This window comes from Hippocampus guttulatus, chromosome 15, assembly GCF_054856545.1.
Source record: "Hippocampus guttulatus isolate MCC_2025c chromosome 15, RoL_Hgut_1.0, whole genome shotgun sequence".
NCBI lineage: Eukaryota > Metazoa > Chordata > Actinopteri > Syngnathiformes > Syngnathidae > Hippocampus > Hippocampus guttulatus.
Window position 1 is genome coordinate 10,159,645 of NC_141275.1, and position 14,442 is coordinate 10,174,086.

Sequence of the window (14,442 nt, forward strand, 5' to 3'; positions counted from 1 at the left end):
CAGAAAAAGAAAAAAAAAATCCACCAAAAAAATCTGAGGTGCAAAATGACAAGACAACACAGCAGTTTTAAGATGAGATTTCCTGGAATGCTTTTGCTCCCCTTGCCCCCTCATACTTGCCAATATTTTTTTTTCATCTTTTAAGTTTTTTTTTTCTGTTTTGTTCTTTTTTTTTTGCCCAAGATCAAATTGTATTTTTTTTCTTTTCTCCTTTAATTTTCTTTTGTTTGTTTTTTTTCCCCGCAAGCAGCCCATTCCTTTGTCTTTATTGGCAAAAGCAAACATGCTCGTGAATTAGAAATTCATCTTTTTACAAACAAAATTACATGAAGAAAATACATCATTATCATCATCCACATCCTCCAAATATAAACAGTAACAAATCCAAAACTATTATCCGATAAACATACTTTTTTTTTACACTACGGTGTATGAGCGTACACACACAAGTACAAAAACAAAAAGTGGAATAGAGAGCAAATTCTCTGAATATACAAGAACCAAGTTACTTTGTCCTCATTAAAATCAATAGGGAACCTATTCGGGATGTGTGAGAAAGAGAAAAGTAATCAAGGTGCGAGGATAACTCCGTAGGACACGGTGAGTGTATTTACATGCAGGAAGTTCAATAAATATTCTTTTGGTTTTAGTATTTCATGACTGAAAAATAGAAATGCAATCAACACCCCACATGAGAGTGCGTGTAATCGATGTGAATTACAATTGAATTTTGAGACAGGAAAGGAGGAAACTTGAAATAATCCTCCAGGCCGACAGATGTAATGAAATGGGACTATATTGGTGTTTTTCCTGATTTAAAATATCAGAAAAATGCCCCCCCCCCACAAAAAAAAAAAGAAAAGGGGAAAAAAATTCAACACTTTACTTTTTTTTAAGCAAATGTACAAAACTTACACAACACCCCCCCCCCCCAAGAAAATGAATCACAAATATTGTAAAATAAAAAAGAATCCGCCGAGTGGCCGACGGGTGTAAGGCAAAGAAAGAAATTCTCTCTCACTCACTTTCTCGCTCTCTGCTAAAATCAAGGGTTTCATTTTTTACATTCAAAAATATGTCTATGGATATTTATGAATGATTAAGTTTTCTGTTTGAGAAGCAGAGGTTGGAAATAAAATAATTCTTTAAGGTAAACGATTACACGGCGATCCTATTACCGGTAGTTTTCAGGGACGTACTAAATTTATAAAATGGAGATCTATTTTATGAGCATTTGTGGCTTATATATATATTTTTTAATTTCCAAATCAAATTTTTGCTGCGCTGTCGGGGCAATGTGTGGAAGGAGTTGGGGGGGGGGGGCTGTCAACAGAGAGCTGTGACAGACTTGAGCCATCAAAATGAAGAAGCAGGGAAGAGTCGAAGGAATAAATTAAACATGTGGTCTTTGAACTGAGACCAACTTGTCCCCCACCCCCCAAAACACACAAAAACAAAACCTTAAATACAGCTGTGTATAAAAATAGCTTTTCACAGTAGACGCAAATGTTGTGCATTACCGACAGTTAAAGTAAGCACACTTAAACTCTCTCTAAGAACCGAACCTTCGGCTTTCTCAGCAAAAGTGAGATTGTTTTTGTTGAATGGAGGGAACCCTCCAAAAAAAGCAAACGTTATACTTCCGTTAGTCTTAAAATGACTTGAAAATACTGGAGGGGGGGGGGGTTGGAGAAGAGAAGAAGAGTCCTTAGGGGTTAACCGCGCTGGCGATTTGTCGCGGTCATTTGGAGGCCTTCATCGTCTCCAAGATCTGCTTTCGTACTTGTCGTCTTCGTCGTCGTCCTCTTCCTCTTCTTCCTCCTCGCCAGGCCGATAAGAGCGACCGTCCTTCTGCTAATAAAAGCATACCAAAGCATATTAGTACTTTCTTTGAGATGTGTATGTTTTTTTCCCCATATTAGTAACACTGGGAATCCATTATTGCCAATCAATTTAAATTCTTTCCAATGGAACAACTTGAAAGTCAACCGGCATCCCAGCACTAATTGTGTTCATCTCGGCGCGAAGTGACATTCCTTGAAGGATGAGCCCTCGGAATGTCATGTGACACAATGGAGTGCACCCTAAGGTCTCAAGAGCAAACTCGACTGTGGCCTCAAAAGCTCTGTGCAGCAGCGTCCGCAGAGGATTCCTCCTGACAGCCGGGTCGCTTCCCTCAAGAGGTCAAGGACACTTTTTAGCTGCGAGGGGCTCAGACTCAATTTCCACTGAGAGCTTCGTTGAGTTTAAAAATTAAGGAGCGCTGCAGAGAGCCAAACCTGCCTTGTACAACTGAAACGTCCCAAAGTTGCACGTCTCTAAATGTCGCGTCAAACTTGTTTAACAGAACAGCGAGTTCGGATGACTAAAGCCTGATTAAAAGAAATTTGGTGTCAGGTGGTACCGCGTTGTCGTCGTCTTTGGACTCCTCCTCCTCAGGCTCTGTGGTGATGGAGGGCGTCTTGGGCTTGTACCAGGAAATCTGCAACACACGACCTTTGAACTTGGCTCCCTGGTTGGCTGCCTAGACAACACGAGTGGAAAAAAAAAAAAGCTTTAGTTCAGGGGTTCGAAAAACCATAGCTAGAGAGACGAACGCCACTTACATTCTCGGCTTCACTCCGAGTCTTAAAGGTCATGATGACACTGGTGGCATCCTGGTCACGCAGATCCTCCAGGTCACCGAATTTCTGATAATGCGCAAACAAAACAAACAGCTTTCCACATGCAACCATCAGCATTAAAAAGACAACCCTTGCATTGCGTTCTCACCACAAAGTGTGACGTGAGCTCCTCCTTCTCCTCCTGGGTGACCCCCACAATAGTCAGCGCCCTGGGCCGGTGGTCCACCACCATGCGGTTTACGGAACTGCTGCGGCCCCTTGCGCGTATAGCGCCTGCTTCCAGCAGCATCTTCCCCCGGCCGCGGCCTCGGCACGTCGGGGATCGCAGGATGCCCAGTTGTGTTGCCTGGAAGGAGTGCGCGACAAAAGAAAAGACTTAAGAAGAGGATTCACATTCCACAAAGGTGCGATGACGCTGCGATCATGTCAAAGCCAAAAGGGAAGCAGAACCGTGTGATTTTTGTTGAATGCAGATTAGTGTTAACGTTTCTGATTAACGGAATATAAATCTTCTTTTTTGAAGGACTCCTGGATTTTTCTAAAATGGGCGCTTCAAAACAAAATGGCAGACAACTTGGCTTAAAGAGACCAAAATTCATGTTATGAAGTTGAAACAGCCTTCCAAGGACGGATTAAACTTTTTTTTTTCAGTTCTCACAAGCCAATTTTGAAACGTCCAGCACGTTTGGCCTTGTGGTTATTACAGTGGTACCTCTACTTATGAAATTAATTGGTTCTGGAAGAAATTTCTTAACTAGAAAAGTTTGTAAAGAGAGACATTTTCCATGTAAATGCACTCATTCGGAGTTGCAAGTAGCAGCCCGTACTGTATTTTTACCTTTCGTATCTTGAAATTTCTTTCGTAACAAGAGGCAATATTTTTCCTGTTGAGGCTTTCGTAACTTGAAAATTTCGTATGAAGATACGTACGTTCGTAGGCGGAGGTACCACTGTACTTTAGTTAAATTACAGGTTACATGCTACAAAGTTGATGTGTTACCAATGCTCATTATAAATGTGTTCAATTGTATTGTATTTTTTCTTTAAGTTTTGCCCTTGTGATACCCCGGACTTAAATAGCACTTTTGACTTGGGTTCTCGAAATTTTCTCCTCACTTTTCAATTAGACGTTCCATCTCACGTCTCTTAAGTTTACTTACTCACCTCTCAAAAACCTTTCCTTCCATTTGGTCCTCCACTCATTTGCCACTCTTACTGCTCGCGCCCGTGATTTTTGTACCCGGCGGCTTAAACTTTAATGAGACGGCCTCCATCGGTGCGAGAGAGCGTTGAGTGTCGGATTGGGCTTCGTTAGCATTTAGCTCTTCCTCTGGGGTTGCTAAAGTGGCTGCGCTTTTAATGTGTACAGGGAGGATAGGCTTGGGCTTGGTCGTTGGTGGTGGTGGTGGGGGGGTTATGCATTTTTTAACCACTAGCTAATTTGGAACCCTCAGGGAAGGAAGGTTGGGGTTGGGGTGGGGGTGGGGGGAGGGAATACATGTTTGGCAGGTTGTTACTCTCAAAAACTGTGTACCTATTCTGCGAATGTTGTGACACAGTAAGCCTTGTCTTGCGTTGTGTTTCAGTGGGAGGGCACATGTGGGGCTAGTGGGAGGTTGAGATGACTTTTGGCCTTTTCAAACGACACTATTTTTTTTTTTTTTGTCATCCGTGACGCTTGCGCTGTCAAGCTCCCAGAAAAATTCTGCGTCTTGTACAGAGTGAGATGTGGCACTCCAAGTGCGTCAGCGACCCCACCCCGCCCAATCGTCGCAGGCTTCCGTCAAGATTCAGTGTATCGTCGCAGTTGTTAAATCATGTCGATGAAAGAATTAGGTGCATGTGCTTGCGTTTTGTTCTCCACTCAGAAAAAGACTTCAAATAAGCTACGTTTGTCTGCGGCATGTCTGTCGGCTTTAAAGTCCTTTTCCCACGCAGGGACTCTTATTGCAAAACCTCCCACCATATATCTTGTACTCATCCTTGATTAGGGACTGTTAAAAAAAAATATATATATATATATATATTGGCACCGCAGATCCCTTCCTTTAAAGATCCTGAACCTGACCAAAGTGCTAAAACGTTTTACCTCTTTCTGGAGCTGGCCCAGTTTTCTCTTGAGGTCTGTCGTGTCTTCTCCAGAGCTCATCTTCTTGTGGAAGTCCAACTCAGCATCCAGCAGCTCCTTCTGGGCCTGCAAAGTGAGAAATGAACCAAAATACACAGTGATGAAAAAGTGGCTTGAACTTGAAGCTCTGCTGTGTTGGCATATATCTGGTTCCTACGTCAAGGACTTTTTGGAGTGCTTAAACATCACAGGATTCCAACTGAGAACATTTTAACACTTCGCGGGGTCCCCCAAACTCACGTCGGTCTTGGTCTTGGGCTGGTTGTGATTGGCTTTCGAGACCTGGGAGGAAGGATTCATTTCATTCTGGAGCTGGCCAATCTTTTCAGTCAGTTCCTTCAGTGTTTTCATAATGTTGGCTCGTTCCTCTGGTTTCGTCCCCCGGTTCTTCTCCAGACGGCTAATCAGCGCCTGATAAGAAACGGAAGTGCCGTGTGGTGAGAGACTGACACGGTCAGCGGCGCCCATCAATGTCATTTCCTAATTAGTCGAGTTATTGTGGAACTTTGGCAAAGTAAAAAGACAAAGCATCTTCTGTGTGGGCTTGCGCATGTCGTTTTCACCTTCTGACATTCAATCTGCGTCTTTAACATTTCCTGCTTCTTCTTCCGCAAGTCATGTTGTAGTTTTAACGCCTCCTGAGTGGAAGCAAACAGCACAATGCATGGCGTTAAACTGGGAGGTACAGCAGATTCCAGCATTTTACACAGACGCGGATACAAACACCGTCACGTCACCCTCATGATGCGTATTAAAAAATTGAACAACGTGCCTGTTTCTTCTTCAGGGCTTCCTGTGCTTCCAGTGCTTTCGCCGTTTTCCCAAGGCACTTGGAGGACAACTTGAGCGGGGTGGAAGCGTAGGGACCCTTCTGGGTGTTTGTCAGCACTGGCGCCACCTAAGTGGCGCGCACAGCGAAAGGGGAAAGCAACACATTTCGGTCATCACATGGAGCCGGGAGACGTGACGCAAACAAGACTTTTACTTTTCAGCGCTGCTTGCATAAAGCTTTCCTGAATACACACAAATGATTATTATTCAGTTACATGTTTTCTACTCGATCATAACCCTCAAGAACATCTCGTGCTGAACCTTATCTGTAAGTACTTCAACTTCACTAAGCATATGGAGGAAGGGTGGAGAACATTTTTGCTATCTGGAGCTTTTTCAGTCCTCCAAGGGCCATACAGTACTGTTAACTCATTCACTCCCAAAGACGTTTTTAAACGTCTTTTCAGACTTGGTCCAGAATTGGCTGGTACTGAATGAGTTAAAGGGATTTTTAAGAAGTTCTGTGTAAAAACGTGGTCATTTTAGCTGCATTCTACAGGAATGAAACACAAGCAGGCGTCAAAGCACACATGCACAGAGATGAAGACGCACATGGGCAGCTTCTGCGTTGGGGTTCAGGTTGTCAGGTGTGCTCGTGGTGCCGACTGCTACTGGCGAACGATGCTTGTTCAGCACGTAAGCAGCAGGATTGTGCTGCTTGATCCCCTGCAAAACATACAACAAGTCACGTGTTTGTCAAGACGACCAGGAAAAAATAAATAAATAAAATATTAGTCACAAATTAAATCGCAATATTGAGGGAGGTAAAAGATGGAATGAGGTGATTTTTAAAACGCATTCAGACCGTACTCTGTATTTAATTCCATCACATGGCCTTACCTGCGGGCCGACCTGGCTGCCTGTGCCCTGTTCCAGCTGGTGACTCCCCAGCATGCTGGACTTGCGATGCCAGCGCATGTTGATGAAGCGGTTGTTGAGAACCGCCTCGGCGCAGTACATGGCCCGGCAGGCTTCTTCGTTGGATGTGAACTGGATCAACGCCACCTCTGGGTCACCACCAAACACGACCTGGATGGATAGAATTTTTTGAGTTTTTTTTTGGGGGGGGGGGGGGGGCTCTGCTCTCCATTTCGGTCGGGTGTTTCCATGATTTGATTTTAAATGCATTTCCAAAATCTCATGACTGTTATTCCTCCCGCTTACGATGTTACCTGAATGTTCACGATGGTCCCGAACTTGCTGAAGTGCTCATTGAGCTTGGTGATGGTGTTGAGCTCGGGTGGGATATTGCGCACCTCCAGTTTGGTGTTCACGTGGAAGTTCCTCTTTGGGAAATTGCCTTTGTTGTTGAAGTTTGGCCTGAAAACAAGAGAGCGGTACAAGATGATGCAACAGATATTGCCGAGTTCTTAGTTAAATGTGTGCATTGTGGAAAGGGAGATATTTATCTTTAGGGTACAAGTCAGTTTCCCCCCCCAAATAGTTTTTCAATACAGCAATCAATGTGAGATTGATGTTTAGACTTTTAGCTTTAATTTATTTCACAAACATATGGCAGTTACTATGAAGTATTTATAGCAATGGTTATGTGTAGTATCTCTATTTCTAGTGGCTCAAAGGGGTTTGGCCAAAGAGACAATTTTCAATATAATCTTATGACCAATTCTTGAAACTAATTCTTTAAGCAAGTAGACAAAAAAAATGATGAATTCGACATGGTAGAGCATGCTTTTCAGTGATTGAGGAAAAAAGTGACGGCAGTAGGATGTGCAAACAAGCAGCAAGTGAAGACCTGACAATACTGGGGGGGGGGGGGTGAATTTATGATTGTCATTAAAAATGAAGGCGAGATTTACAATTAAGTCACTTGTTGAATACTGTGTAAAAGCTGTACTGTACAAAGGCAAAACTCATTACAACTCTACTCCTTGTCAACTTTGACACAAATAGATTTCGCAACATTACAACTAAGCTGAAATTTAAAGAAGGATAAAAGATGGACCTTTGCGCGAAACCCTTCAACTCTTACTTTTGCATCCATGGTTTTTTAGCTGTGGGTCCATCAGCTAACATACTGCCCATGGGTCTCTTCCTGTTGTGCTGCTCCGAGTTGAAACAGGACATGTTACTCCCTGGTGCGCTGGCGGGAGTGGCGGGCTCCGTTTGGATCACTATATTGGCAGCTGAGGTAGCAAAAAGAAAATGTATCTAAATTTTCTCAATCTGGCACTTCTTATCGTGAAGGATGAATGACGGTGAGCACTGAGAATGTTACTACTCGGTACCTCTCGAGCCTTGTCCCTCATTAGATGTGAGTCCGATGAGGTTGGGGCGCTGCGTCTGTATTCGGGGAATGAATTGGCGATACTGGTTGCGACCGGCTCCAGTCAGCCCTGGCGATTCCGGGTTGTAGCCCTCCGGATCGTAGTTATCTGAGAGCACAAAAAGATGCTTTGAAATACTTAAGAGAGAATCGGGTGCAAGTAAACACAGTTATCCAGCCATCCAGAACTCCATACAAGGAGGTCGTAGCAGAGATTCAAACCGGGAACGACGATGCAAATGTGATCATACATTTATGTGATGATTATCCTAGAAATTAAACTTGACAAAATGAATATGACGCTGACAACCAAATATGTCATCACCGTCCAATGAAAAGATTGCAGAATTTAGTAATGTTAAAAAAAAGAGAAAAATATGAATATTACATACGAAAAAAAAAACTCTTGCAGATACGCGCTTTTCATTGGACAGTAACAACGTGCATGCAGGATGAAAAATATAAGACAAACAGTTCATTCAAATGAGTTTTACATTAGCTTTGTTTTTTTTGGCAGTCAAATTGTATTTGGTTTTGAAGATTAAAAATGAACTTAATGTCATGTTACAAGCAAGGCATTGCATTAAAGCTGTTTTACTTATTTATGAAAAAGAGGCAGGAGGGACAACATAATTTACTGAACCCAAAAACAATGTACAAAAATAATGTTGCACTGCCACTTTCAGGTCAACAGGCGACACTGCAGCCTAATGACAACAACAACAACAACAACAAAAACAAAAATCCTAATCCAAAATTGCAAGCGAACATCAACGGCTAGTTAAATGGAGTGGGCAAAATGAGCGATGAATGGTGAATTCCCATGACAAGCCTCCAATCTGCTTACATTCAGACTGGACATATCGGGGACGGAGCGACACCGATGAAGAGGAGGGAGGAGGCGGAAAAGGCAGAGGAAGAGGAGGCGGCAGCCTCACGCTGGGCGGCCCGACAGGAGGCGACGACGTGATCGTCGACTGGTGATTGGGGGTTTCCATTCCACTGGTTGCGATCAGTGGAGGTGGTCCTGATGGAGACACAAGCCCAAGCTGATGTCTCGTAACAGCGAGTCCTTCACTCATCAGGGGTCAGCCTTTAATTCATCTACCGATTGCTCACTTTTCATTGACATACAACACGGCAATACAGGAAAAAGCTCCTTGTTCTGCTATTGTTGTGCACAATGAACGCATTTACTGAGTGCTATGTTCTATTCATTACAGAACACCTTTGAAAAAATATGTACTGTGTTGTAGAAATGACTACTACACAAAGTGCTACGAAGCCAAATATACCGTGCGCGTATATACACATTTTTGTCATTGACATTTAAGTTGTAATTGCACCGTATACCATGCGCATTATAATTGGAGGGTTTGCTTTATAGAAATACCATATTTCCATTTGTGGCAAATTTAAACAAATGCAAATGTACAATTATTAAAAAGCAGGGGTGCCAAACTCAGGTCCTGGAGGGCCGCTGTCCTGCATATTTTCCAAGTCTCCCTGTTGCAACACACCTGATTCAAATGATCATCAGCAAGCTCTGCGCAAGCCTGACATTGAACCTGTTCATTTGAATCAGGTGTGTTGCAACAGGGAGACTTGGAAAATATGCAGGACAGCGGCCCTCCAGGACCTGAGTTTGACACCTATGAAAAAAATAAAAATAAATACAAACAACAACATGAAGAGAGAGCCGTTTCCTTTTCTCAAATGGGTGGCGTACCTGGGGACGAGTGGGGCAGGGCACTTGCTATTAGGATGACCACAATTAGAAGAAATATGGTAAGAAGCATCTACATCAAGGGTGACCAACATGGTGGCCCCCGAAACCAAGTAGCCCCCCAGGACTACTTGGGTAGCCTATAGGCCTTTTCGAAAAGTAGCTCACCAGTGACGTGACATTGTGATCTCCAAGGAATGTTGTAGAAGTGATCTTTTTTTTTTTTTAAGTGTCGCAAAATGATATTTATCAGTTTCCTAATTATTGTAATAAATCATTACTACGATCAGTTGTTGCCAAAAATAAATAGCATTATGTATTATTAATAACAATAGTAATTAAGGCTACAGCTATTGGATACTTTTGTCGCTGAAGTTGGTCGCCCTTCGCATTGATCAGGACACAGAAAGTAGCTCTTAGCTTAAAAAAAAAAAAGCGGTGCACCATCCTCAAAATAGATCAGATAGATTGATACTCACCAGTCAACGAGAAGACGCCAGGTGGTGGCTGGCCGTAGGGCGGCATCGGCGGCGGTGGTATCCTGAGTGAAGGGGGCGGCTCGTTGATGGGCGGCGGCATTGGCAGGCCGCCGGGGGGTATCACGGGAGGCGGCGGGAAAGGGATGATGTTTGGAAGATTGACGTCATCCACAATGAGAGGGTCATTGCCATGGTCAAACGGGCACAGGTCGCCGCGGACGCAAAATCCTTTTTCTGCATGGGGGAGAGAAGATAATGTCAGAAAATTCTTGGTTGACATCAATCGACAATAATCTGCAAATAAAGTGAACCTTTGCATATTGATGCTGTCAAGGAACTACCGGTATGTTGAAGTGAGTTGAAGAGTTCCATTTAGACAAAAAAAATGCACTTTGCTGCCATCTAGGGGTAAGGAACTAGGTCGAGGTTAGTTGAGGAGTTTCAATTGCAGAGAAATCGTGCTTTGACAACATCTTGTGGCACCCAGACAAAACTAAACAGTTTTTTTTGTGGTGGCGTCAATGACTTTGTGTTATTCATGGCAAGGCTCAGTCCATACCCAGACCACGCCGCAAAAAGCAGAGGTTCACTGTGCTTCTGTACTAATTTCTAAACAAGATTTGCCTTTGTGGTGGTTGGGTTGAGAAACGTCAAAGATTTATGGTTCTGGGAGGCTAAGCCAGACAGTATTTACTGTACAGTTTCACTGAGGGAACCGATCCCTTGTGGTTGAATACTTGGACAGTAATGGCAGGAGCGGCCTTCAGGGGCACTGGATATTTTAACACTGCTTACCTCTGGAGAGGTGTGTTTGAGCCTTCCCCCACTGGGGACGATAGCCTGAGTGATCAACATTTAGCGGTCATTAGCCATGAAAACAGGATCATGAATAATCCCTTTGGGCAAACTACAATTGTGTTATTTATACAAATGCATTTATCGAATGACAAAGAGTAGTACTGTACAAATATCTTTATCATTTGTTTCATTACAATATAATATTAAATATAATAAGATGATTTTTTTGGGCGATATTAGATATCACAACACACACCACTTGTAAAGCAGTAATGGCATCCGCAGAGCAAAAAAACAAATGAGGACATTTCCAAGTGAATGCGACCGTTTCACTATTTTATTTCACCTATCGTACTCTTTTATTTTGTGTGTTGACTATGCAGCAGACTCACAGTCTCTCTCACACACACACACACACACACACACACACACACACACACACACACACACACACACACACACACACACACACACAGACAAACAGACAGATTTATTTGCACACATATTAGCTTTCAGTTTCAAGGCATTGCTAATATTAACTTAAAACTACGAGAGGAGTAACTGTGTAGTTACCATCGTAATCCCGGCACCGCTGCTTGCGTGACGGGTTCTTATTGCTGAACAGCTTGCCAACGCCATCTTGCCTCGCTTTGCCATAGTAGCCGGACCAGCTGTCTGTGGTGCCGTCGGGTATGTGCGCATGCGTTGCCAAGGGAATACCGCCGGGTCCCGGGCCGCCGGCAGTGGACGAGAAAGGGTGCAGGGGAGTGGGCAAGAGTGGCGATGTGAGCTGGGGCGCCTGCTGGGGCCTGCCCGGGGCGGACGAGTTGTAGCCGTCCGGGTCCTTCCTCTCCACCTCAAACTTTGACTTGAAGTCTGTCAGAAAGACAAAAAAAGTAACACAACAGAACACAGACGATCTTCCTGCCACATCTAACAAACCAACCTTGACGACAGTCGGCTACATTCGGGGCTGTGTGGCTAAATCCCGTGTGAGGTACATGCAAAGCGGTCCACATTTTATCCCACCGATTCATAAACAGCCTCTTCCTCTGCTGAGCTGTGCTTGTTGCCGTTTCTCACCTCGTCCTCTGCTCTTCCCCCGGCTGCCACTCCTGCTCCGGCTGCGGCTGTTGCTCCTCCCGCGGGAGCTCCCCCGGCGCCGCTCATGCCGCTCCCGCTCGCGGTGCGAATCGCCACTGCCCTTGCCGTGACGATCAAAGTCCCGCCTCTTGCGCTCATCCCGCCTCCGGTCATCGCGACTCCTGTGTGGTCGGAAATGGAGATACGCCTTTAAATTCAACCGTCTTACAAGTGCAGCATGTCAAAGTCATCGATCTGACTTACAATCATGCATGCAAATATACTTTAGACATACAGGGTCATCTCAAGCTATAAACTGTAAATCATCAAAATTATTCAACATCAAATCATTAAATATTTCAGTGCGCAGTGAATATACAGCATGTAAGTTTCACTGATGGAATTTAATTTGTGACATAAAATTAGGTTTTCCACGATACTGAGATGAACAAAGTGTGTCACATAACAACAAAATAAAGGCAGTTCAATCAGCATTTGGATTGCCAAGGTTACAGTAGCACAACTATTGTTGTTTATGTAGTTTAGTTACGCAGAGAACTGAAGGCAAATTCAAACCTGGATTCGTTGAAGTCGGAGCGGTTCCTCAGGGGACTTCTCCTGCGCCGGTTTTCTCTCTCCTCCTCTGGAGTCTCAATCTTACGATAACAACAAAAAAAGCAATTATCTCTCTCGGTATGTTCAGAAAATGGAAACGAAGCAACTGATTCCTTCTTACTTCCACTGCATCTGATTTCGCTGGAGGAAGGTTCACCACTTCTTTTGGAGCTTCCTTGGCAACAGAGTTCCCCTGGTAATTCTTGCTTGTCAGACATTCAAAAAGTTTATCCACAAAGCCTACAGTCTCTGGAATCACACAATAAATAAAAGATTAGATGAAGTCATCATTATTTGTCATAGGGCATCTTATGACCATGCCCATTCTCAATTAACAAAGTTATTGTCAGTGGAAATTCAACCTATCCAAACCACTATAAACAGCTATTAAAACTTATCAAGTTTAAAACATTCGGCATGATTCACAAGCTGGTGGCTATTGTGCGAAACAACAGTTGGTTAAAAGTGAACATTTCCCCATGCATAATAGATAAATGAATAATTTCCAAATAGTTCAGCCGTGACACAACCGCAACCTTTGATAAGGGAGGCTACTAAATGTCTCGTAACCATTTTAACAATGGGCTCCTTCTGAGGACTAAATCATTCCAAATGTGGACACGTACAAATTGAGTTTTTCCAGGAGGATTCCAGGCATGTTCAATAGCGGCTGGAACGTGTGTCTCACAGTTGTGACGTTTGCGATTGTGTTTCTGACTTAATGTGACAAGCACACATTTTGTTGATAAAAGAAGTGAGTGTGGCTCCAGCAGTGTTAGAAAGTAATACCTTTTTGTAGGAAGACGTCAAGCTGATCGGCACACAGCGCTTTGAGCTCCTTCTCCGGTTTATCCTTCTTCACCAGAGCCACAACGTAATTGGCTAACGCAGAGGGGTCAGCATCACATCTGCACATCATGAAATAGATCAACTTTCAAGCCTTAGTTTAAATTGCTTCAATGTACTTGGATACTTATAATGAAACAAGTTTTTAAAATTCCATGTCGGATTGGGTTAGTTTGTCAGAAAGGTATTCAAATTATGTAATAAATTAGCTACAAACAGAGTACAGTACTTTAAACAATCCATTTCACGGGACAGAGATGGTAACTATGGTAACACACGTGACAAGCGTCCACTCTTAGACATGTTTACACATTTTGCATCTATATGAATGCAAGTGAGCTTCTACAATTGCAAACAGAAAGGTGCATGTTGTGCTGCTGTTTGGAGTTGTGTTACAGAGTAAAGTTATTTTCTAAGGAGCCAATTAAGTTATAGAATTTAATTGTCCAACCATTGCGAGGAACGCAGTGAGCATGTTATTTCACAGGAAATTGAAAGTCAATCAGTTACTGAATAGCAAGCGATCGGCCACGGTGGTGAGGTTCCAACAATTCCCCCCCTCATTGATGCTAACACAGTAGCTGGCTACGTAGCGTGCGAGCTAAATGACATTTCAATTCAATCACTCACATTGGCTCCAGAAGTTTTGCCAGCCACGACTTAAGAGCGTCCACATTCTCTATAATCATCGTGAGGAAGACGATAACACGGTCTAAAAAATGAAACGGAACCCCGGAACGCCTGCTTTCATCGCCTATAAATTTGTAAGCTTCGGGGCCTTCGCTCTCCACTGGCAGGTCGCACCGCAGCGGTTTACGGCACGTAAACTCTCTTGAAGTGTCGTAAAGACTAATCCGTACACTGCACGCTGACGTTATTTTTATTTAAATCGTGTCTTTGCCTAACCATACATATCTAAAATATCACCACAAGCATAGAATTTGCGCATGAAAAAACACCGTTTTTTTGTAGATAAAGTTGACCAAAATATTAACGTTGTCGGATAGCAAGCGGGATGTATGTGACAT

The 14,442-nt window shown here is 43.4% G+C and overlaps 1 protein-coding gene across 2 annotated transcripts; it reads right to left on the reverse strand.

Annotated features, from left to right (window-relative positions):
- Positions 1-65: 65 nt before the first annotated feature.
- Positions 66-14,219, reverse strand: rbm27 (RNA binding motif protein 27). 2 transcript variants are annotated; one of them, XM_086131661.1, is made up of 21 exons: positions 14,045-14,219; positions 13,358-13,476; positions 12,690-12,817; positions 12,530-12,609; positions 11,954-12,135; positions 11,444-11,746; positions 10,073-10,306; positions 8,715-8,894; positions 7,830-7,976; positions 7,574-7,727; positions 6,756-6,903; positions 6,424-6,612; positions 6,136-6,249; positions 5,525-5,650; positions 5,316-5,390; positions 4,993-5,163; positions 4,714-4,818; positions 2,773-2,970; positions 2,607-2,690; positions 2,405-2,524; positions 66-1,854 (listed from the first exon to the last, which is right to left on the reverse strand). In XM_086131661.1, the coding sequence occupies exons 1-21, from the start codon at positions 14,101-14,103 to the stop codon at positions 1,756-1,758; spliced, it is 3,015 nt and encodes a 1,004-aa protein (XP_085987787.1). In that variant the 5' UTR covers positions 14,104-14,219; the 3' UTR covers positions 66-1,755. The 2 variants fall into 2 exon arrangements, with proteins under 2 accessions (XP_085987787.1, XP_085987788.1); XM_086131662.1 differs by lacking the exon at positions 8,715-8,894.
- Between the last annotated feature and the right edge of the window lie 223 nt (positions 14,220-14,442).

Coding starts and splice junctions, on each gene's coding strand:
- rbm27 (XM_086131661.1), bottom strand. CDS start 14,103: ATGATTATAGAGAATGTGGACGCTCTTAAGTCGTGGCTGGCAAAACTT. Junction 5,391..5,524: donor AAGCCCTGAAGAAGAAACAG/GCACGTTGTTCA, acceptor GCTTCCACTCAG/GAGGCGTTAAAACTACAACA. Junction 2,971..4,713: donor TGGGCCAGCTCCAGAAAGAG/GTAAAACGTTTT, acceptor CACTCCTTCCAG/GCAACACAACTGGGCATCCT.